This window comes from Euphorbia lathyris, chromosome 4 (genome assembly GCF_963576675.1).
Source record: "Euphorbia lathyris chromosome 4, ddEupLath1.1, whole genome shotgun sequence".
Classification (NCBI taxonomy): domain Eukaryota; kingdom Viridiplantae; phylum Streptophyta; class Magnoliopsida; order Malpighiales; family Euphorbiaceae; genus Euphorbia; species Euphorbia lathyris.
Window position 1 is genome coordinate 41,574,532 of NC_088913.1, and position 26,732 is coordinate 41,601,263.

The following is a 26,732-nucleotide window of genomic DNA, read 5'->3' on the forward strand; positions in this document are numbered from 1 at the left end:
AACTTCAGAAACTCTTGTAAGCCTATTCTAAACTGTAGTGATCTCCTATCAGCCACCATCCATGATTTATCCATCTTGAACAAACATAATCTATAATCAGTTGTATTCTAACTAATAATTAACAATAAACACATACATTGACAAACATAAAACAGCAGAGAAACCCAGAATGTATATGTAAATGTATCTGCAAGACTATAAACCCAACATCAAAAGTACATCAAAGAATCATCTCCAAAGTAAACACAACATCAAAAGTACATTAAAGAATCATCCAAAGTAAACCCAGCATCAAAAGTACATGAAAGAATCATCCAAATAGAACAGCATTGCCAAAAAACCAGATAAACATAAGAAATAACTAGATATACTAAAACCACATAAAACCCTTATTTCAGAATGTCAATACCTAATTTTAAGCAAACAAACTTCGAATTATAGAAAGAATATGCAGTAGATTAAGTCAAAACTAACATGCAGATAGTCTAATAATTTCAAGAACAATCATCATAAACATAGCGTAATGTGTTAAATAAACCCTAAAACGAACCTTACCGAGATGAAGAATTAACGAGTTAGAAGACGATTCACCCGATTGAGAGAGATAAACCAAGTAGGAGAAGATGAATTGTGTTTAGGGCTTTTGCAGAGGTGGAGATCGAAGGAGAAGAGGAGGATCGACAGACTGGGTTTAGGCTAAATTGGCCTTATATACCCCGTTCTTTTTTTAAGCACGCAAACTAAAAGTTAGAGTTTTTGCTCCCCCGCTTTTCTAAGTTTTGGTTGCCGCTTTTTTATTTTTGTACAACAATGATAGTCATTTATTCAAAGTGTCGTCTGATGCTTAAGTGACTTTTCCATAAAAATCGTGTTCTTTTGGGATGACAGCATACTGTAACCGTAACATCATCTGAGACGCGAGCGCATTTTTTATTTCACCTTCCGATGACATAGAATTAAAATACTGTCACGAAACATATTCAGACGACACGAAAACAAATGTCTGTCATGTATCTTGTGTCATGTGAAAGGGAAAATGGCATAGTGAAATGAAATTATAATGCATCATAATACAGGGTAATTATAATAAAGATGGTACACTTACAGAATTCAGTAGTGACATGTATGGTGAATCATCTATCAACACAGTATTTGAAGTATTGAATTATGGATAGCTATCCCAAACATGCTTCAAATCTTTAAACATTATAAATTTTTTATCACGGGGGCCAAATGTGACATTTGTTACAACACAATGCTCTTGACCCTGAAAATCAAACAATGTAGTAAACTATAATATAAGAAAATTGAATATTTCAATAAATGATTATGGAACGGAAAAGAATCCTAAAAGTTGGAAACAATTGTCCAACCCAAACAAACAACATTTGAACTTCATCAGCCAATGATCTTCTAATATTTGGAAGAATCTTGTCAATGTTTTTCCTAGAAAACAAATAAGAAGACACTAAAATTATAAAAAAATTCAATGAACTTAAGAAGAATGTAAAAAGAGAATCAAATGTTTAGAATTCAATGAACCTTAGAAGAATGTGAAAAATACCTCATCTTTGATGACCAAATTGCAACCGTAAAATTATCAAAACAGAATTTCATGAATGGAGTGATATGTGGGCGACGGAGACTGGTTCGCGAGCATATAAGTACCCCATTCAAGTCTAAAGTCAGAAGCTTCTTCATTGGACAAGAGGGGGTCGGTAGTTCAGCTCCAACGTAAACTACCAACGCCCGAACATTGCTGTCATCATCAACTTTTTCCTCCATTGTTTTCTCCTTTTCTGGCTGCTCCACCTTCTGGAATACAATCTCATACTCATCCTCCTCTTCTTCGTCAGACTCTTTGGGTCTTGGCTCATCAGCCTCTACCTCAACCTCTGAACCCTCCATCTCCACACCACCCATCCCAACATCTTCATCTTCAAAATCAAAACAATCCATCCCAACATCTAGACTTTCTATGTCATCATCCATAGGCCCATCACCTTCCAGCTCAACCTCAACATCCTCTCCGTCATTCCCCAAGTTCCTTAAATATGTTTTTTTATCAAAAATAATTTCATCTTCAGCTCTGACAAATTTGGAAGGATCCAACCTCTATTACTCGTCATAGTTGCCATACTTAACAAGTATAGAGCATCAATGACATTTGTATTGACTGACCGGTTATCCCTCTCAGTCACAGGAACATTGTAATGTTCAAAGACTACCGTCAAAAGATTACCATAAGGTAAATGGATTTTCCTTTGACGGTCTTTCTTAACCGCTCTGAACCTGTTCAGGATGTGATAGATAATCTGTTGAGCAAAATTCATCTGTTTCCCCTTTAACAGATGCCACAAAATAATCCTTTCGGCTAATGAGCATTTTCCCTGCTACCATACTTAGGTAGCAGTGTCTTTATAACCACTTGATGTAAAAATCGGGCATGAGCCGTCATGTTTGTCGTGGCAAGGGGTAAACCAGACTCGTGTAGGACTTTGTTTATGAAATGGGTATCATTATACCCCTCCCATTCTGTTTTTTTATCAGCTGGGTTTTTAATGCAAAACCCATCCTCAACAGAAGGCATATCAAAAAGTTGATTTAACAAAGCAGTGCCTATTTTGATCTTAACATTTCTGACACTAGAAGATATCTCTGTTCCCTTAGTATTCCTATGAAGGTTTCTATAGAATTCCTTAACTAATTCGTCGTATGTGTTGACTTTAAGAGTCAACAATTTGCTCAATTTATCAAAATCGATTTTTTTCAGGGATTCGATATCAACGGGCATACCTTTGAGCACAAGCATACTATCCAGCTTCGCCACTCTATCCCTCGTACTAGAGGTTCCGGCATTGCAAGTTCTACGCCTTTTTACAGCCTTGTTCTTCCTCTTAGGTTGCAATGTCTGCTTCCCCTTGCTTCGTGAATCAGCTATACTCACTACACCATATATGGTCTGTTGCAACACGGAACAAGTGTTGGCTAAAGTCAATATTGTGTTGCTAGAGATGTTTAGGCAACATGTTTTGCCAAAAAAAGGTGTTGCTTTTCGCTTGTTGCCAAAGATGTATATAGCAACAGTTTTTCATATTTTTAGCAACACCAATACAAATGTTGCTACTCGTATCAATGGCAACACTTGCCTATCCTATAGCAACTGAAATGGAAGTGTTGCCTATTCCATAGATCAGGTAACACTATTATCAAATAAATATAAAGCAACACTTTTAAACTTTCTTGCAACAGGTTTTATGCAACATTATTTTTTTGATGCAACTCTTTTTATATATGTTGCAACACTTTTTAATTTAACATTTTTATATTAAGCAACACTTTCGTATATAATTTGCAACATTTTTTAATTTAACACTTTTTAAACAACTCTTTTATCTTATGAACATAGCAACACTTTTTCTTTGAAAATTTAACAATTTTTTAATCTAAACCAGAATATATGCAAAACAAAAAAAATAAAAGAAAAATTAAATAATAGCATAATAAATCCTTCATTGCAATTATAAATCCATAATAGGTCAATATGTTAGCAATAAAATTTTATTTCAAATGATCCAAAACACATAATAAAAAAATATAATAAAGTCATAATGTAATTAACATATCCTTCAAACTTAGTAGCTTTCTCGTTTTCATTTGAAATACCACCATATATATCCTCAATATCGATGTTGAGATCGGGATTAACTTTATGATCACTGCCAAACTCTTCCTCACCTTTTGATCCACTTATTGTTTCATTTTCTCCTCCTCCCCTGCTCCTTCAATTTGGATCACTTTCTCCTACATTTCTCCTTGCAATTGGTTTTTTTATCTTTGTTAATTCCTCTCCATAGGTATTAGAAACATTTTCAGTTGATTGTTCCTTCAATTTCTTAAGTAATGCACGCCTACCAATAAGCCAAAAGGATCCATATGATATGTCACCATAAATAAGCTGCTTAACACTCTCACTGTTTACTCCAGACGAATGAATGTCTTCAATTGTTGACTATAAAAAAATGAGTTAGATGTGTAATTTGACAAGTAACAATAATTCAACAAATTCAGCAGTAATTCAACTATTTCAGCAATAACACACATATACCAATAATTCAACTAGTGCAATTCACATATCATATAAAAAGCATTTAAGCGCGAGAACACATATCATAGAATGCGAAATTAACGCAGGAAACTACAACCCAATGGTACCTTTTATGCACATCGATATATACATCTGTCTCGTCAATAATTTCCTCCTGCATTTCAATAGAGAATATTATGTAACGACACATAATATGACAACTTCATATTGCTAAAATGGTCTCATTATCAACGTTGGATCTTAGATGGCTCAACTTAGAACGGCTGGAAGTGGCATATTTCTATGAGTTAGGGCCACAGTTGCCAAAGGTCAGCAAAATCAAGTGATAACGGTTGTAATGCACTTACTTGCAGAAGTTCTTCAAAAACATCCTCAAGTGTGATAATACCAATGACTTCTCCATTTTCAATATCTTCTGTTGAACGAGTGCTTTTAGTAGTTGAACCATTATGTTCAGGTGTTTGCTTTTGCTTGGTGATAGACCTTGCAGTTTTCTCCACATCAATTAGGACACTTTCTGAATTATTGTCATGCTTCACTAGCAAAGGTGCATTTAACTGATAATCCCGATTTGTTAATTTGTTTTCCTTGAATTTCTCTCCATTGACAGGCTGCAAAGTCTTGTTCATTACATGCACCTTGATCACAGCTGCCAACTGCTTCCCTTCTGAAACTCATTAAGGATATCATACAAAGGCATGTCTGATGGAACCCTAGCACATTCATGTATCAGATATCAATGAAACATAAAAAGATAAGGAAAAATATTCTAGCACACACCTTGGAATCCTCTGGATGGAAACTGCACTGATTGGAGTGTCAGATTCTGCCCGCACAGTAAGCAAACTTTTCACCTGAATTTCATCCAAAGCAAGATTTTTGGGGAAAAAATGTCACAAACTACTGAATCAGTTGTTTATCATTAGAAACTAGAGTTTTTATTCCACACCTACCAGAAGGAGCCCAATAATGTTTTTTGGGCTTCCAGAATAAACTGGAACACGGCTATGACCTCTTGCAAGGATTTTCCCAATTGCTTCCCTGTTATGGAGCAGTAGAATCAGTTTTCTTCTAATGAAAAAAGCATATGTTGTCACAAACTTTAGATATAAATAAAGTATCCTCTAGAAGTAGCGCAGAAGAGGAAAGAATAGCACTCTCCTTCTATTCCTGCATGTCCACTAGGTTGGAATATGAATCTAATAAGTCATCTCTTAACTTATGACACTGTGCTTAATAAAGCAGTCAGCATTAAAAGCAGCCAGAATCCAGCAACTACAGTTCTAAAAGGATTGGGTTTTTAGATCATTGCCACTATATCTCAAGCTCCTAAAAAACCTCTATTTGTTTGCATATCATTCTCATACATTTCCATTGTCAAATTGCCTTTTATTTCTCAGGCTCCAGAAATAAAATTCGCACATCAAAAGTCAAGTAATAAAACATAACTGTAGAGAAAACCAAATTAAACCAATTTATTGCTTTAGTGCTTAATCAGACATTTCAGGGCTGCAAGCAAATTGAGCTGGACTCTGGCTAGTTCATACATTGTTCACTTAATAAATAAGTTCTAGCTAAAGAATATTTATTGGTTATATAATAGTCATCAGACAACCATTTTTCCTTCATTTCATTTAGGAGATGTGCTGAACTTTTTAGCACAAGAGTCCATTTTTCAGATATAGGATGAAAACTAGTTGATAGAAAGCCATAAGTGTGTAACATAAAAGAGTAGCCTAAGTTGTAACAGCATATAGATCAACTAGCATATATACATTTTTATAATACAACTAGCATATAGATCAATGTGAGACAGGTAACAACACATTGATGTTTTAAAATACTATTAAGCAATATACATTTTTAATAACATATGATTTTATTTATTTCCTCTAAGAAAGAGCTTATTTATTTCTAACATCTCAGCCACTAAAATCACCCATAGGCACTTCACATTACCTAGTGCCATAACAAATACATGAATATATGAATAAGGTCAACAAGAAATGAATGCTGAAGAATAGCCTTGCTTTCTTGACTCTATCACCAAAATTTGACATGTACTTGCACTTGTAAGACCAAATCAACCAAACCGAAAAACCCACCTCACATCTCTATAAGAGAGTACTAAATTCTCTAGTTTCTTTATCTACAATACAAAAGAGTTTCAGCTAAAAAAATTCAAAATATGAATTCTGGTTTCAACCAATCATAGACAATAAATAAACGTTCTCTCAAACCCAACAAGAAAAGGCTTGGCAGAGACCAACTTAGGATATTGGAAGCAAGTTTCTGTTCCAAGTAGAAGCTAAAGTTAGAGTTCAAGCTCGAGCTTGCACGATGACTAAGAGTTATACCAAGACAAGTAGCAATCTGGTATCGGAACAGAAGGGTCAGACAAAAAACTGAAGCTAAAGAGCATGACTACAAATACATCCAACAAGAGCTAGGTAATGTATTAGTCGAAAAAATTAGGCTCGACAAAGAAGTTTGCACACTGAAATACGAGCTAAAGAAAGTTCGAGAGATGCTAGGACTCACATGAACTACTCTTCTATCAGACTGAATATTGGATAATGATGCTTCCAATTCATACTCACCTAGAAACATGGCTTACAAGTGGCCTTATAATAATAAGGTTCCAGATGAGGAACTATAAACTTGTCTAAGTTGGGGCTGTCAAAATGCTAAAGAAATATTCAAATAATCAAAGACTCTTGATTCAATCAGTAAATTGTGATCAGGACATATACAATCACTTTAAAATGTAGAATTTTGCAAATTCTAGTTATGTTTTATGAATAAAAATAAGTATTTTGAGACCTAATGTATGCAGTAGAGTTTTTGGGAAATGAACTACTCAAAGAGTACTTGAACAACCTCCAACCAACTAATAGTAACAAATGACAAAAACGTTAAGCTAAATTAATTAATGTATGGAAATTGTGGTGGTGAAGATTGGGTTGTAGAAGTTCCCAGGTAGATGTGAAAATGAAGGTATTGAGATATGCGCTGGGAAATTAGAAAGAAATGTAAAGGGGACAAAATTGAACACATTATTTTAAATATGTATCACATATATGGTATTTGTAGTTGGAACTTTAAAGGGATACCTCATAACAACGACGAACATGAAGTTTGTTCCCCGGACCCTCGCTTAGCGGGGACACTTAGTGCACCGGGCCGCCCAAAACGTTTCCAAAACGAAGAAGTTCAGAAAAGAATAGGAAGTTTGCAAAGGTTCCAAGGAAATAAACTATATCTTATAAAACTTTTTGATACCTAATGTCTAGAGGTCTACTAATGTCAGTAAGAAAGACTAAAAGGACACAATAGATACGTGAGCAAAGCCAATGCTTAAGCTGAGTGCACAATAATATGCACAAAGAGAACAAAGGGAGCTAAAGCTCACTAAAAGACTTACCAGAGAGACACCAGCAAACAGCATCTGTCAACTACATAACTCTGGTCCTTCAATTTAGATCTATCCTGTTACAGAAGCTTTAGATTTCACAGTTCGAAGAGCCCCAGTTCGTCGAAGTTGTTGATTTTCTATGGAGTATACAAGAAGACTTCCGTCTTTGGTCCCGGCTAAGAAGCATTTTTCTGGATAAATAAAAGCTTCTACTTGCAAACCTAATTATTAGAAACTACAAGAATTCTAAAAATTAAAATATTTTTGCATAGAAGGGACATACCCAAATATAATAACAAGTAAACCATCTTTATAGTTGCAAATTAGATGGGTGCTGCACATATAGCAGATGTGTGAGACCGAATGCATAAAATTGACTTTATTAAGTTTAAACTTAACTTTTAATTAATTAATTAGTTAAAGGTTGTATGCTTAATTACCATCCAAACCATTAGTCTAATGTAATTAAACCATCAGTATATCATGGAAAATCACCACATACAACCCTAAACAAAGAAATTCTTTGGTAATTAACAACAAATGTGTCAATTTCTGGCAACCGGTATTATCACCAGATACACAGTAACAGGACAAAATTGGAGGGTTTCAATATGAGGTCGAAGCCATAATGCAAAAATTTCTTATCAAACTAATTGTGTTAAACAAAGAAAAAGATGGAATTGTGAGGCTTACCAATGGGGCCTGAAAGGAAATTGAAAACCACTCGTCAATGATTTTGACATTGTGGAAGCCGCGAGCAAGTAGGTTGATGAAGAAGTCCGGGTTCCTCGAAGCTCCAATGCGGCTGAGACGCTAGAGGGCAAGCCAGGGCTTATCGACAAGAGAACAGGCATCGGTGTCAACTTGGAATTTGGCGGTGATGTGCAAAATTGGGAATGAGAACGGATGGAGGGAACCACGAAAAATTAGGGAAAAGTAAAGCGGGAAAGTTAAATCTTTTGGGGGAAAACTATTTGGAGAGATTCAATTACGATTAAAAAAAATGTCAAATTAATATTAACCTAAAATAATGCTATGAGAATAATAAAAACTAAAATTTAGTAAATGGGTTAATGTGCAAAAATACCCCTAATTTTTGTAGCCAAGAGCAATTTTATCCATAACGTTGATAATTTGGATCAATTTCAGACATTATTATAAAACACAAGTATTTTTGTTCCTTATTTTGCACCGATTGCATATCAATTCGTTCTAAAAAAAGATTTCATGTTTTTGGTAATTTAATAATAGAATTGGAGATTATATTTATAAATTCGGTTAATTTTTTTTTAATTTGAAAAAAAAAAGATATTTTATTTTTTTATTTTTTTGACATCCTAACATATGTTTGTGATTCGTTACTGATAAAATGATGAATGTGTAAAGTGTAGATGACAAGATTCATGACCGAGAAACAGTTTGATGAATTATTTCTCAAATCGACCCAATTTATCAACGTTAGGGGTAAAATTGCCCTTGGCTTCCAACGCTAGGGGTAAAATTACACCATTTTAGACATTAGGGGTAAAATTTGCTCATGGCCCAAAATTTTAGGGGTATTTTTACATCTTAACCCTTAGTAAATTGTTAAATAGAGATATTAGTGAGAATAAATTTAATAAATAAATTATTTTTCTATTAATACTAAAACATATAATGTATTCTTATTGAAATTGTTGAAAATATGCTTCTATCGAGAATATTGTTTTATTCTCGTTATTTTTTTCTCACTAAAACCCAATTTTCTTATAATGCATGTATTTTATAATAATATCTAAAATTGATCAAACTTGCGAATGTGAGAGATAAAATTGCTATTGGCTACCAATGTTATAGGTAAAATTGCATCATTTTAGACGTTACGGGTAAAATTGCTCATGGCTGTAAACGTTAGGGGTATTTTTACACCTTATCCCTTTTTTCCTCATATGTAAAACATACTACATAATAAAGTGTTTCAGTTTTTTTGCATATCTCTTGCAACTCTTTATAAATAGTGTTCCAAAATACCATAGTAAAGTTAGTTTAACATATCTTTGGCAACACTTTTTAAACTATGTTGCAAATGATCGAATTTAATCCTATAAATTGCAACACTTGTGTGGCAACACATGTGTTTTAGGTTGCAAAAGACCATCTATGGTGTAGTGACTCTGTCTTGTTTTAGCCATTGGAGCTTGAAATTTGAAGCTTTAGAAAGTAAGGATGAAAAAAATCTGTATAGTGGAAAGGAACAATCGACGCGAGTCGCCGGTGATGAAGTTAGGTTTCAGTCGTTGGGAATTTCTCCAGGATTTCAATCGGAAAGTATGGCGTTCGAATTGCAAAGACGATCATTTCAATCTGACTCTGGGAAAACGTGTTATCATTTAATTCGAATAGCGTATCACTAAAATGGTCTACAATAATGGTCAGTGTGGTGCTCTAAACGAGCCAACCCGTGTTCGACCCCAACACTGCTGTCTTTTTCGTATTTTTTTGCAGTTTATTCTATAAACATGATAAAATATATTAATTATCAATTGCATCAGTAATTTTTCGTAGATCAACTGGTTAGCAACTACTGTAAAAGTCATATGGTCCTGTGTTCGAAACCAGGCAGTGGTATTTTTTTATTGGTTTTAAAAATTATTTTAAATGCATTTTTTTAATAGGACATAACGTTATATTTAATGCCTTCAAATTACAAATTATTTTGGGATTAGCATTTGATATTAAAAAATGGTGCCTTCTATGGTTACTTTGTTTTTGACAAAGTACCATTACTTGGTGTGTTTTCACCATTGGATGATGGAGTATAAAATTAATCCAATGGTGAAAACACACAAAGTAAGCATAGCCTTTACCTTAAAAAATAACAATTAAAATATCTTGTTATAAAAAAATGGTTAATTATCTTGTTATAATTAGCATTTGCTAATGTAATATGTTAATCGTACGCCAATTAGAAGACGTCTTCTTATGTGTTTAGTTATCACTTTATTACGTAATCGAAATATATACTGAATTTTTTTTAATACACGAAGCATATTCATTTATTTTTTTCGATTTCAATTTATTTTGAAGTGCATTCATTTAGAATGCATCAAAATTAGCTACTACTTGAAAATTATCACTTTTAATCGTTCAAATTGGGTATTTATATTCAAATTATTTTGTTAATTAATTAAACATCTTGTTTATATGTAGTTTATTTTAATGCATTAATTTATAATTCATTCAACTCAGGTATTACTTGCAAATTATAATTTGATATTAAATGTATTTATTTTTTATGAATTAATCTTCGGTATTACATGAATGGTTAATTTTTTGTAAAAATTAGCAATTGTTATCATTTCAATACAAATTGAAATATATGTAACTTAGGTATTACTTGAAAATTAAGTTATCATCCAATAATGAAACTAAGAAATAAAATATTGAAAATCACTGTTGCATATATATTAATGAAATTGAATGTCTTACACTAAGAAAAGACACACATAATTGAGAATATGAAACTTATTAAAGCATTTTTCACGATCAAATGCTTTTGTGGATCTACATCTCCTTCTTGTCTTTCCCTTTATTCAGCTTATCATCATTAGTTTCCATCTCCTCAGAATCCGACTCCAAACAAAGACGCATTGAATCATGCAAAATATTTAAGGATCTGGCGATGGTCTTGATTGTAGCTAAGAATTGATCTGTATGTTAACGCATATGTTTCTTGACACACCTTTGAACAACATCTTCAATTTCATTTATCAGAAATGGAGTAGCACCCAACAGATTAACACCGTCATTAGTCTTCCCAAGATTAAGCTTCCTGAATGTATTCCCTTCCTTCACATCCAACTTTTGCTGAGCCTTTCTCTTATTTCCTGATGAAGGCCCCACTGATTCTTTTTTAGACTTTTCTACTTTTATTTTTTTGAGTGGAGAAATTCCTTCATTAGGATCATCCTCAAATAGGTATGGAGAGAAATTGTCTTCATTTTTGGAAGGCACCTTGGAAGGCTCTTTAGAAGGATCTACTGAATCAGAAAGTATTACCAAATCCATATTTTAAGAGCGAGTATAACATTTCGAGAGAATGACATACTCCTATTTATATAGAAAATTTCGGAATTAATGTACTTAATTTGTAAAGTCTCTTCATAATCACACTTAAATACAGAGACGTTTTTTCATTCGATGTATCCGTTTTGTATTCAATGTATTAATACTTTTTAAATGCCATTATGTTGGTATGGTAAATGTAACTAAATACATATCGTATTGGATTCAATGTATTCGTGAAATAAAAGCAGTTTTCAGTTACATATAGTGTGCATTTGAAAATGTGTGTTAATCTATATAAATAGTCTCTTACCATGCATACCATTTCACATAGCACTATCAAAGTGTTGTAATCATTGATAACTATGTCTGGAGAGAATCTTGGGAACATGGCAGGTGAGTCCTCACGGAAAAAGAGAAAGACATGCAAAGATAGCGAGGGTAGTGATGATCCTCCACCGGGAGTTCATTATGAAAGTGTTCTAAATGGAATACAAGTTGCATTCAAACGTGGAGACAAGGATGAAATCCTAAAATTCATGAATATTGTTTCATCTGCCTTAGTATTTCTCTCTGATTCAATGGTTGGATATTTTGAGTAAAAAATGGATGAGAAGGAGGAATTGGTGAAGAAGCGCAAAACTACAAAGGCCTTAATTGATGATGCACATAATGAACATGTGGATTTAAGCTTAGAAAAACTGTGATGTTTTTGTTTTTTACTTTATTTTGTTGTTTTAATTATGTTAACACAGTACTTTTTTAATTTTCAATAATACTATGGTTTTCTCCAATTTATCTATCATCACAATCTCATTATTATTGAAAAATTATGTTTTTTTTATATTTAGTAACTTTAAATTATTGATGTCAAAATTAAGGATTATATTATGTTAAATTAATTAAATATAATTAAACTTTTCATGTTAAACCGATTATATAACGAAATGGATTACTTATCTACTTAGATGTAATATGAAGAAACACATGTTTTAGGTATTTCCAAGTTAGTATTTAGTAGAGTAATATTTTGACAATCCAAAAAAAATTGAGCTACGAAAAAAAAATTAGTCCTTAAAATTACACCTACGATATCCTTTATTAAATATTAATTATTATAAATCTTAATTAAATATAATTAAACTTTTCACGTTAAACCGATTATATAACGAAATTAGAATGTACTTTAAAATTACAAGTTTTTAGATATAATATGAAGAACATATGTTTTAGGTATTTTCAAATTATACTTGTCTCACTACACAATTAATTTAACAATTTAAGCACCAACACATTTTCATTATCCTTATGCAAATCGTACTTTAAAATTACAAGTTTTTAGATGTAATATGAAGAAACAGATATTTTAGGTATTTATAAATTTTTATTGTCTCACTACACAATTAATTTAACAATTTAAGCACCAACACATTTTCATTATCTTTATGCAAATCCGCAACATGTTTTTTTAATTAGTACTGAATAGAGTAATATTTCGATGATCCAAAATTTGAGTTACAAAAAATTTGTACTTAAAAATTACAGCTGCAATATCTTTTATTAATATATAGATCATAGTTATGGTCAAGTTATTTGATTTCCGTGCATAACAAATAGATCGTAGTAATATATTCCCTTATTAGATATAGGCAATCTATTTCCTTTAGTTTACAAATAAAATATACTCTTAAATGCATTTATTAATATAAACTTCAATAGATAAGAAATTATTTTGCATTAAAATAAAAACTGTGTTTACGATATCTCACAAAACAACATTATTAAACAAAGCAAACATAACATGTGTAGTTGACTAATTCAACTGATCCAATTGTTTATTCTTCTTCCTCAAAGCCTTCAACATCTCCTTCGCCTCCTCAACTTCATCCTTCAACTCCTCAATCTCTTCCAATTCGGATTTCATATATTTAGCCGCTGACTCATACATCAATTTTGTGGCAGATGCAATCACCTGCATGAAGTCTATTATTGAATCTGCATCTCCTTCCACAAATGCATCACTAAAACTTGTAATCATGTTTGAAAAATCAGCCAATGCTTTTGTGGCATCGGTATCAGTAACATCATCCTTCTCTCCCATAATGTTTCCAATCTGCTTTTCAGACTTATCCATAGAATATGAATTATATTTCAAGATGAAATGATAAATGATTGATAAACTTTGATAGCCAATGATATACTGTATTTTTTTCCATTGATTCAAGCTTATTTATACTACTACTAAAAATTCTTTTCAGATTTCCTTCATACAATAATAAATGCAAGGTCGATTTTATGCCATTAAAGTGGCAGTATAATAAATGCATGATAAGTTAAAAATTTGAAACGAAAGAATACTAGAATACGTCTTTTAATGCTTTTTTGTCTTTATACGATGCATCTGTCTGAATTATTGAATATAGATTCATTATGGATATCGTGTAATCATATCTTCTAGTTAAATTGTTACTACTATATTACTTGTTTAAGTTATTAGTATATTCAATAATGGAGAATGGGAGATGACTGATGTAACTGGTCATCATCAATTATTCCACCAATTTTATACGTAAAGAGTTGCAGCCTTTTTTTTGATCTTCCTTTCATTAATGATGGGAAACCGAAGAGTCTCCAACTGCATTAACATTTGCATATAAATAACTGAAATGGAAATCTCTTCTGTGTTATTATGTATTCTATAAAAAAAACCTGTTGAAGTACTTGAGGAGAATCCACGAATTAGGCGAGACCTACATACCTTCAAGAGAAGAAAAAATGTTTGAAGAACTAATGCCTAACCTTCCTGGGTTGGCAATAGTTTCTCATTTGTATAATTGCACCGTAGGGAGTTTAGACATCAGTTGAGCAAACATTTATGTATCAAGTTGATTTCATCTTTGCTTTTCTTTTAATTTGCTCTCTTCATATGTTCTTTTTCGGGTTATTGATTATTTATTCATTTGGGTTTTGTTTATCTGGTCGTAGGGGTGCCGACGTATTCGGGATGTCTTCTGCCATGCTCAACATCGTCTGTAACATCCGTGTCTAAAATTTTATTTTTCGAAATAGATAACGTTAATTATTTATGAATTGAAATATATTATATGGTTCAATTTAATGTTTTTAAGTGTAAATTAAAAGTTTTAGGTAAGTTTTATAAACAGTTATAACTTAAAAGGATCAAAATGAATATTTTACCAATTACCAAATATATGAGCCGGAAATAAAATTTTACACTATTATATTAAATTAACTTTCAAGTGTTGATTACATTTTACATATTATAAAAAAAAAATGTATATATGTATGTTAAACGTGGCAAACCAAAGATTAGGTGTCAAAACTATGTGACTAATACAAAACTTAGCTGTCAATTATAGAATTAAAGGAGGCCATGCATATTTTTTAATCTTTATATATAAAGAAAGATATTGATAGGGGATATATCATTCCAAATACAAGTTTTAGTCTAGGCTTTTATTATATTCTCATTTTTTTATTGTATCCATAAAGCATTGGATTTTAAGGACTTAAAAGTTCAAATTTCATATTTCTGAAATTGGGAGGTGGTGCGATGTTGGTGTACTGTGTCAATCTTTTCCGAATAGTCTACAAAAGCTGTCAATTGGTTAATTATCGGTGATCGATGACGACGTTTCAGATCAGCTGTCAATCGATTAATTTTCAGTGACTGGCATCGACATTTCGGTAACTGTATTTTGAATCTAAATTATTTTTAAATATTATAGGTATGATTTTAAGTAAGTTTGGTTTTGATAGTTTCGTCGAATTTTAATAGATTTACGATTAATGTTTTAGCGTTTATCAATTAGTAATAAGAATATAAATTTTAGACTAGTTCTACTTTAATAACGTGAAATTCGGTATTAATAGATTTCTAGTAATGTCACGAGTCTAACTGAACCTTCGGTAGGAATTGATTATATTGGTTTAGTGTTACATGTTACAATTTCGATAACAAACAATAATGTCAGAATTAACGGGTAAATTTCATCAATGGTGTACAAACTTTACCCTAAATCACACTTTGGTGTACAGACTTCAATTTGCCACATACTTAGAGGTGATCTCCCACTGTGGTATATGACCGGTTAAGATGATCGGTCAACGCTCAGTCAACGCGCCACCTCAGCTTTGACCGGTCAAAAAGTAAAAAAAAATTCAACCACTAATATAAAATTACTATTATACCCTCTCCTTTTTTCTTCCTTTCCTCTCCCCTTCTCCTCTCCCTTTCTCTCTCTAACCTCTCTCTCTCTCTCTTTAAAATTATCTGCTGCTCAAACATAAAAAAGGATCTGTAAAGCATGTTCTAAAAGATGTAAATTGCAAAGCAAAACCATGGGAAATCCTTGCCATTGTTGGTCCAAGTGGAGCTGGTAAATCATCCTTACTTGAAGTCTTATCTGGAAAACTCACTCCCCAAAATGGTTCCATTCTAGTCAACCATAATTCTCAATTCAACAAGATTTCAGGTTATGTAACTCAAAAAGATACTCTCTTCCCTCTTCTTACAGTTGAAGAAACTCTCATGTTTAGTGCCAGATTTCGCCTCAGGCTTCCTCAAGCTCACCTCAAACCAAGGGTCAACTCCTTGATTTAAGAACTAGGCCTTCACCATGTAGCCACCACTCGTGTCGGAGACGAAAGGGTTCGAGGTATTTCCGATCGTCAAAAGCCGGCGTGTTTCCATCGGAGTTGAAGTCATACATGAGCCTAAAGTTTTGATTCTTGATGAGCCAACATCTGGTCTTGATAGCACTTATGCTTTACAGATTATTGATATGCTTAAGGAAATGGCAGAGAAAAGAGGTAGAACTATAATACTAAGTATTCATCAGCCCGGTTTTCGAGCGAAACAATAATCTGAACTATAATATCAGAAAAATAAATTATGATGAAATAATAAATAAATAAAGGTAGAATAATAATTGGATCAAGAGGCTCAAAGGTTGGTAATTAGGTGAGATAATCTTGAAGAGAGAGAGGTTAGAGGGAGAAAGGGAGAGGAGAGAGGAAAGGAAAAGGAAGAAGGAAAAGGTATAACAGTAATTTTATATTAGTGGTTGAATTATTTTTTTACTTTTTGACCGGTCAAAGCTGAGGTGGCGCATTGACTGAGCGTTGACCAGTCATTTTAACCGGCCATATACCACAGTGGGAGGTCACCCCTAAGTACGTATATATTAGTGTGACAAATTGAAGTCTGTACACCAAAGTGTGATTTAGGGTAAAGTTTGTACACCATAGATGAAATTTACCCCAGAATTAACGATACAAGTTTAGTGCTACAGATTACAATTTCGGTGACGAACATAAATAGTCTAATAGAAATGTTCGATTTAAAATTTAATTTTATATAATAATTAAGTGACGTTAATTTATCGGATTAAAATAAGTTATAAAATTAGAAGGACTAATACCGATATTTATCAATTAGGGTCGGTATAAAGTTAAATATAAAATTGGTACATGAATTTGAATATAAAATTAGTTCAAATAGATTTATGATAATAAACGAGCCTAACGGTACGTATATTCGGTCTAAAATAGCTATTCCGGCGACAGATAAAATAAGTTATAGTTTTAAATTATTTAAGTGGTTTTAAATACGTTTTATTAAATTGTTTAAAATATATTATTTAAAATATTTATATACTTTTGATTTTGATTAGTTGAAGAATAATTATTTATTATCGTGGTATTTTGGAAATTCGGTCGAGAAAATGAATTTGACAATCTTATACGAATTGTTTTTGGATTGAGAAAGCTGATTCGGTTGTTGTTAATATTTTTGTGATTTGGATTGAAGTCCAAATGTGATTTTTGTGTTGCGATATTTTGAAAGATAGAAAAATGGTTTTTTCCATCTAGGATTGTCCGGGGTAGGAGTTGTAGTTGTAAGACCATACCTACGGGCGGTATGGCCAGAGTGCACGGTTGGTAGTCCTAACGTTAGGCAAGGCGAGATATGAATGAGATATCTCGATTATTGATATGATTGATGTTATGATAAGCTACACGGGTGGGATTCGAGGATGGACACACACGTAAATTTTGTATGACGTTTTGATAATGTTTGGTGATTTGAATTATAATGTTTTACGTTTGTTTGATTACGAGTTGGTTTGTAAGCGATTTATTTGATTACGAGTTGGTTTGTTAAAGCGGTTTATTCGATTTGATTCGTTATGATAAAACGTTGTTCGATTTGATTCGTTTTGATAAAACGTTGTTCGATTTGATTCGTTTTGATAAAACGTTGTTCGATTTGATTCGTTTTGATAAAACGTTATTCGATTTGATTCGTTTTGATAAAGTGATTTATATATATTAAATTATATAGTAATAAAGTGAAATATACAATTAAGTTATTAGCGAATCAATCAACGTGTCAATAAGTTAAAATGAGTTCATAAGTTAAGAGAACTACCTAATTAAGAGAACTACCTAAAATAAGTAGAACTACGTGGCTTTGATTCCCGATTTAAAAGATTAAAAGATGTTCGGGATACGTAGGAAGCTCGATAGAATTATCGAGTCCAAGCCAAATAATTAAATAAAACTTTAGGTAGTGCAAATGAATCGTTATTGATTAGAAAATATGTTTAGCTTTTAGAGAGTCCGAATAAATTTTTATATTTTAGAATATAGGTTTGGGTTTCAGGTTGTTCGAAGTTCGTTATCCTATATTCCGTTCATACCCGATGTCGTTTAGGGTAGGGTGTGACATTGTCCCCACTTTGATTCCATATTAGCAGTTGAACATGCTCCTTCAATTCCCCTCATAACCAAGGTTCCCATTTTGTAGTTAAATATGTACGACACAATAATCTCAAAGAATTCGGTGTGAATCTTAACAGTAATAGCCCCTTGTCCAGTTGGTAAAGCAAATTCCCCTTGAAATGTATGGTCATGTGTTCGAGTCCCCTTCTTGACAAATATTATTTTAATTCGAACAAGTATGCAATTTTTTTTATTGAAACCTTAATTGTAGTTGAATCAATCTAATATACGAGAAGACGTATGCCTATATCCGTAAATATGCACGTTTAATATGAATGAGTTCCGAATTGCATTTAATGTATTTGTGAAATCAATACATTTGAAAATGGAGCTTTTAATTACTATTAACACTAATTGATTAACAAACCAATAATATAACAAAACCTAATTAATTTACTACTACTATTATTAGTTTAGGCAAAACATTGCTCCAACTATGCTAGCTATTTTACCATCTATTTGATTATTTAGTCATTCGCTGTGATTAAATTCCAATTAATTTTTTTTTATAAAAAGATACAAAAAACGATTGGTAAATATAGAACATAAATGTTTAATTAAATAAATGTAGAACATAATCGTTTAATCAATTATTACAGGACATAATCATAAATATATTGAGATCGTTATTATTACTTAATTAATACTTTACGGTACGTTACGTCAGGTGGCGTCAGGTTACGCTAAGGTTACGTGAGGTAAAAGAAAAAAAATAATTATTAAAAAAATGATTGATTAAATAATTATAGAATAATTGGTAAAACGCCTCTTAAAAGTCCTTAGGGTCCCTGGTTCGAGTCCCCTAATTGTCAATTCTCATTTTTTTGGCTGAGTTTCCATCAATCTTACTTTATACGAGAAGAACACTAGTGAATAAAACATAGCAATAAATACATAAAGACATTTATGAATGTGATTAATGTGACGTTAAAATAAATGCATTGCTAATTTAATATGGTAAGCGTTCGCCAATTAGAAGACGCCTTCATATGTGTTTTAGTTTTCCAATTATACATGTAAATGCGATCCATGTTGCATTTAATGTATTTCTGAAATCCAAATAGTATATATTTATCTATACTGTGAATTCGAAATTGAGGTAAGGAAGCAATTAGTCACACCAATTAATTTATATTTATAAGTTAATAAAACCCTTATGATTTATAAATTGTTATTATAATTATTATGTTACGTTACGTCTGACGGTGTTAGGCTACAATAAGGTTTCATGACCTCAAAATATATAAAAAAAACATTATTAAAAAAATGATTGATTAAATAATTATAGAACATAATCGTTAAAATAACGAGCTGGGACCTCAAAAAAATAATATTATTAGATAAATGATGATTAAATAATCATAGAACATAATCGTTCAAATAACGAGCTGAGAAACCCTATGGAATTATATATCGAGATCATGATTATTAATTAATTACGTCCGACGGTGTTAGGTTAAAATAAGGTTTCATGACCTCAAAATTAAAAAAAAATATTATTAGATAAATGATTGATTAAATAAATAGAGAACACAATCGTTCAAATAACGAGCTGAGAAACCCTAGGGACTTTTGTATTGAGATCGTGATTATTACTTAATTAGTCACACCAAGATACATTAAGTCCGACGGTGTTAGTTTACAATAAGGTTTCATGACCTCAAAATTAAAAAAAATACAATTGATAAATGATTGATTAAATAAATATAGAACATAATCGTTCAAATAACGAGCTGAGAAACCCTAGGGACTTTTGTATGGAGATCGTGATTACTAGTCACACCAAGATACGTTAAGTCCGACGGTGTTAGGTTAAAATATGGTTTCATGACCTCCAAATTAAAAAAAAATATTATTAGATAAATGATTGATTAAATAAATATAGAACATAATCGTTCAGATAACGAGCTGAGAAACCCTAGGGACTTTTGTATTGAGATCGTGATTATTACTTAATTAGTCACACCAAGATACGTTAAGTCCGACGGTGTTAGGTTACAATAAGGTTTCATGACCTCAAAATTAAAAAAATATTATTAGATAAATGATTGATTAAATAAATATAGAACATAATCGTTCAAATAACGAGCTGAGAAACCCTAGGGACTTTTGTATTGAGATCGTGATTATTACTTAATTAGTCACACCAAGATACGTTAATTAGTCCGACGGTGTTAGTTTACAATAAGGTTTCATGACCTCAAAATTAAAAAAATATTATTAGATAAATGATTGATTAAATAAATATAGAACATAATCGTTCAATTAACGAGCTGAGAAACCCTAGGGACTTAGATATAAGGTTGCGTTACGTCCGACGACGTTAGGTTACGATAAGGTTTCATGAACTCAAATTAAAGAAAATATTGTTAAACAAAGGATTGATTAAATAAATATATAACACAATCATTCAAATAACGAGCTGAGAAACCCTAGGGACTTTTGTATGGAGATCGTGATTATTACTTAATTAGTCACACCAAGATACGTTAAGTCCGACGGTGTTAGTTTACAATAAGGTTTCATGACCTCAAAATTAAAAAAAAAATATTATTAGATAAATGATTGATTAAATAAATATAGAACATAATCGTTCAATTAACGAGCTGAGAAACCCTATGGACTTAGATATAATGTTGCGTTACGTCCGATGGCGTTAAGTTACAATAAGGTTTCATGAACTCAAATTAAAGAAAATATTATTAAACAAAGGATTGATTAAATAAATATAGAACATAATTGTTCAAATAACGAGCTGAGAAACCTTACGGACTTAGATATTATGTTGCGTTACGTCTGACGGCGTTAGGTTACGATAAGGTTTCATGACCTCAAATTAAAGAAAATATTATTAAACAAAAGATTAATTATATAATTACAGAACATAATCATTCAATTAACGAGCTGAGAAACCCTAGGGACTTATGTATTGAGATCGTGATTATTACTTGATTAGTCACGTTACGATACGTTATTTAAGGCTACGCAAGGCAATAAGACCTTAATTGCACATGAAATAAAGAAAAATTAATTAAAAAAATATAGAAATAAATCGTCTTAGATAACTCGGTGTAAGCATTAACAGAAATAGCTCATTGTCATGTTGGTAAAGCGACTCCCCTTGAATCTTATTGTCATGTATTCAATTCCCCTTTTCAACAAATTTTCTAATTAATGATTTTAATTAAATTTGAACAACCATAATGTGAAAGATGTATGCAACTTTTTTCATATGAAATAATAATATTAATAGAAAAAAAAGAGATTAGAACCTTAATTGCAATTGAATCAATCTAATATATTTCTAATTGTACATATGAAGGTTTCCCTTGTTATATAGCTCGCTGTATTAGACGACAGTAATTATTCATAGATCTGTTGGTATAACACCTTCTCATGAATCCTTGGGTCACTGTTTCGAGTTCCCTTGTTGGCAAATTTTTTTGCTAAGTTTCCTTCCATTTTACTCTTTAGTATAAGACGTCTTCCTTTATTAATTAATGAACATGTTTCATATGGATGCGTTCTGAGTTGCATTTAATGTATTTGTGAAATTAATGCATTCGAAATTTGAGGTAAGTGAGAAATTAATTAATATTAACACTAATCGATTAACAAACCAAGCTAAGAAAACCTAAATAAAATACTACTACTATAATTAGTTTATCTACAATTATGTTTTCCTCCAACCATGCTAGCTATTTGACTATATATTTGAATTTTTTTTATTGAATATGAGGAGGGAGGAATATACATTTGATTATTTAGTCATTAATAGTGATTAAATTCCAATTAAATAATTAGGTTACGATAAGGTTTCATGACCTCAAAATAAAATAAAAAAATATTATTAAACAAAAGATTGATTAAATAATTACAGAATATAATCATTCAAATAACGAGCCGAGAAACCATATGGAAGTATATATCGAGATCATGATTATTAATTAATTAGTCACATTACGATACGTTAAGTCCGACAGCGTTAGGTTACAACAAGGTTTCATGACCTCAAATTAAAAAAATATATATTATTAGATAAATGATTGATTAAATAATTAGAACATAATCGTTCAAATAACGAGTTGAGAAACCCTATGGAATTATATATCGAGATCATGATTATTAATTAATTAGTCACATTACGATATGTTAATTCCAACGGTGTTAGGTTACGATAAGGTTTCATGACCTCAAAATAAAATAAAGAAAATATTATTAAACAAAAGATTGATTAAATAATTATAGAATATAATCATTCAAATAACGAGCTGAGAAACCATATGGAATTATATATCGAGATCATGATTATTAATTAATTAGTCACATTACGATACGTTATGTCCGACGGCGTCAGGTTACAAGAGGTTTCATGACCTCAAATTAAAAAAATATATATTATTAGATAAATGATTGATTAAATAATTATAGAACATAATCGTTCAAATAACGAGCTGAAAAACCCTATGGATTTATATATCGAGATCATGATTATTAATTAATTAGTCACATTACGATATGTTAATTCCAACGGTGTTAGGTTACGATAAGGTTTCATAACCTCAAAATAAAATAAAGAAAATATTATTAAACAAAAGATTGATTAAATAATTACAGAATATAATCATTCAAATAACGAGTTGAGAAACCATATGGAATAAAAAAAATGTAATTAAAAAATGTTCCTAGACATAAATCGTCTTAGACAACTCGGGGTTAAAAATTAATAGAAATAGCTCCTTGTCTTGTTGGTAAAATGACTCCCCTTGAATCTTATGGCCACGTGTTCGATTCCCTTTTTCAGCAAATTCTATGTTTATTGATTTTGATTAAATTTGGACAACCATATTGTCAAAAATGTATGCAACTTTTTTAATATAAGATACTGTGAAATAATAATATTAGTAATAAGAAAAATGGAACCTTAATTGTAATTGAATCAATGTAATTTATTTCTAATTGTATGTATGAAGATTTTTTCCCTTTTTATAAACATTACGATGTGTTACATGATAGTAATTGTTCATAGATCTGTTGGTAAAACACCTCCTATTGAATCCTTGGGTCAGTGTTTCGAATCCCCAAGTTGGCAAATTTTTTTGCTAAGTTTCCCTCCATCTTCCTCTTTACGAGCGCTATGGTTACTTTGTTTTTTACAAAGTACCGTTACTTGGTGTGGTTTTTACCATTGGATGATAGAGCACCCCAAGTAGTATATATTTATTTATAATGTGAATTCGAAATTGAGGTCAGGGAGCAATTAGTCACACTAATTAATTTATAGACTAAGCCAAAGAAATCTAAATATTTATAAGTTAATAAAACCCTAATGATTTATATATTGTTATTATAATTATTATAATTGAGAAAATAATTACAGAACATAATTGTTCAAATAACAAGCTGAGAAACCCTAGGGACTTTTGTATTGAGATCATGATTATTAATTAATTAGTACATTACCGTACGTTACGTCCGACGATGTTAGGTTACGATAAGGTTTCATGACCTCAAAATAAAAAAATATTATTAAACAAAAGGATTGAGAAAATAATTACAGAACATAATCATTCAATTAACGAGCTCAGAAACCCTAGGGACTTATGTATTGAGATCGTGATTATTACTTAATTAATAATTTACGATACGTTACATCGGGTGGTGTCACCTTACGCCGAGGTTACGCGAGCTCAACGATAAAAAATTTGTCACACCCGACCCCAAACGGCATCGGGTATGAAGAGAAAATAGGATAACGAACTTCAGACAGCCGGAAACCCGAACCTATATTCTAATATATAGGAATTTATCTGGACTACCTAAAATTTTATTAATTATTTGGCTCGAACTCGATAATTCTATCGAGCTTCCTACGTATCCCGAATCATATTTTAATTTTGAAATTGGGAATCAAAGCTACGTAGTTCTACCTATTTTAGGTAGTTTTCTTAATTGGTAGTTCTCTTAACTTATTAACTCCTTTTACCTTATTGACACGTTGAATGACACGCTAATACTTTAATTGTATATTCCACTTTGTTATCATCTTTATATATATAAATCATTTTATCAAAACGAATCAAATTAAATAACCGTTTTATCAAACTAAATCAAAACAAATAAACCGCTTTATCAAACCAATTCGTAATCAAAGAAACATTTTATCAAACCAACTCGTAATCAAATAAACATTTTATCAAACAAACTTGTAATCAAATAAATTGCTTTAACGAACCAACTCGTAATTAGATAAATCGCTTTAGCAAATCAGCTCGTAATCAAATAAACGTTATACAAAATTTATGTGTCCATCCTCGAATTCCACCCGTGTAGCTTATCACAACATCAATCATATCAATAATCGAGATATCTCATTCATATCTCGCCTTGCCTAACGTTAGGACTACCAACCGTGCACTCTGGTCATACCGCCCTTAGGTATGGTCTACCCAAAACTTTTAATTGATAACTAAAAAGCATTAAATTAAACCAATAATATATTTAAATTCATAAGTAATTAATACTCCAAAATTTATATCGAAATAAATTTTAGACACGGACGTGACAAAAATATTATTAAACAAAATAATTGAGAAAATAATTACAGAACATAATCGTTCAATTAACGAGCTGAGAAACCCTAGGGACTTATGTATTGAGATCGTGATTATTACTTAATTAATACTTTACGATACGTTACGTCGGGTGGTGTCACCTTACTCTGAGGTTACGCGAGCTCAACGATAAAAAAATATTATTAAACAAAAGGATTGAGAAAATAATTACAGAACATAATCATTCAATTAACGAGCTGAGAAACCCTAGGGACTTTTGTATTGAGATCATGATTATTACTTAATTAATTCGGGTGGTGTCCCCTTACGCTGAGGTTACGCGAGCTCACCGATAAAAAAAATATTATTAAACAAAAGGATTGAGAAAATAAATACAGAACATAATCGTTCAATTAACGAGCTGAGAAACCCTAGGGACTTATGTATTGAGATCGTGATTATTACTTAATTAATACTTTACGATACGTTACGTCGGGTGGCGTCACCTTACGCTGAGGTTACGCGAGTTCAACGATAAAAAAAATATTATTAAACAAAAGGATTGAGAAAATAATTACAGAACATAATCGTTCATTTAACGAGCTCAGAAACCCTAGAGACTTTTGTATTGAGATCATGATTATTGCTTAATTAATACTTTATGATACGTTACGTTGGGTGGTGTCACCTTACGCTGAGGTTGCGCGAGCTCAACGATAAAAACATATTATTAAACAAAAGGATTGAGAAAATAAATGCATAACATAATCGTTCAATTAATGAGCTGAGAAACCCTAGGGACTTTTGTATTGAGATCATGATTATTACTTAATTAATACTTTACGATACGTTACGTTGGGTGGTGTCACCTTACACTGAGGTTACGCGAGCTCAACGATAAAAAAAATATTATTAAACAAAAGGATTAAGAAAATAAATACAGAACATAATCGTTCAATTAACGAGCTGAGAAACCCTAGGGATTTATGTATTGAGATCGTGATTATTACTTAATTAAGGTTAGAACTCCACACCCTAACTATATTATCTTAAACTTAATTCCATTATTTTGTTTTAATTTTGTTTTATATGTACTCGTGTATCTTATCTTATACTTCTTAAATGTAACTTGAACAATAATTGTTCCCAGTTCAGCTGTTAATACATACTCTCTTGAAATGTCAGATCACATGTTCGAGTCGCTTGTTTATCAAATCTTTTTTTTCCTAATATTATCTTTTAATTTGACTGACATACTTTTATGAGTGCCGTTTTTTTTCTTCTGTGGTGCCATAAATATACATTCGAAGACGCCTTCTTATTGGTAAGTGTGAAAATTTATAAAGATGTACTCCATTTATCATAATTGTGAAATTAACCACCAACTTTCAAATACTATTCGATTTTTTGCCTAAATGTAACCAAGAAAAACGAAGAGTCACATTAAAAAAAGGTTGTATTTAACTCATATATAGGAAGTTGTGCATTTTTTTATTCAATCAATACTTTAACAATTAAAACTTTCTTATTTTTAAAATAACAAGGAATCAAACTATATACAATACCAAAACATATAGATATAGACCTATTCATCCACATAATCTATACATACCTATTTGTAAGAATTCGAAAATGGGTAATGACAAGAAATGGCAAAGTTCAATTGAAAGGAGGGTGTCACCTTCGAGTAGGCGAATCCAAGCAACAAGTAACCGTAAAAGATGTGCTTCTCAAATAGATGGAGTTAATAATGAAGCTGTAAACAACAAACTTCCGACAGAAGTTCCTAAAGTGGTGACATTTT

The 26,732-nt window shown here is 31.4% G+C and overlaps 1 protein-coding gene across 10 annotated transcripts; it reads right to left on the bottom strand.

Moving 5' to 3' along the window:
• Positions 1-3,515: 3,515 nt before the first annotated feature.
• On the bottom strand, positions 3,516-8,445 carry LOC136226849 (putative DUF21 domain-containing protein At1g03270). Of its 10 annotated transcripts, none has more exons than XM_066015519.1 (7): positions 8,217-8,445; positions 7,533-7,597; positions 5,062-5,149; positions 4,889-4,962; positions 4,456-4,810; positions 4,216-4,262; positions 3,516-4,012 (listed from the first exon to the last, which is right to left on the bottom strand). In XM_066015519.1, exons 5-7 carry the CDS (start codon positions 4,735-4,737, stop codon positions 3,979-3,981), a joined length of 363 nt encoding a protein of 120 aa, XP_065871591.1. In that variant the 5' UTR covers positions 4,738-4,810; positions 4,889-4,962; positions 5,062-5,149; positions 7,533-7,597; positions 8,217-8,445; the 3' UTR covers positions 3,516-3,978. The 10 variants fall into 10 exon arrangements, with proteins under 10 accessions (XP_065871591.1, XP_065871587.1, XP_065871585.1 ...); XM_066015515.1 differs by having other exon boundaries at positions 7,533-7,857; XM_066015513.1 differs by lacking the exon at positions 7,533-7,597 and having other exon boundaries at positions 4,456-4,775.
• Positions 8,446-26,732: the final 18,287 nt, after the last annotated feature.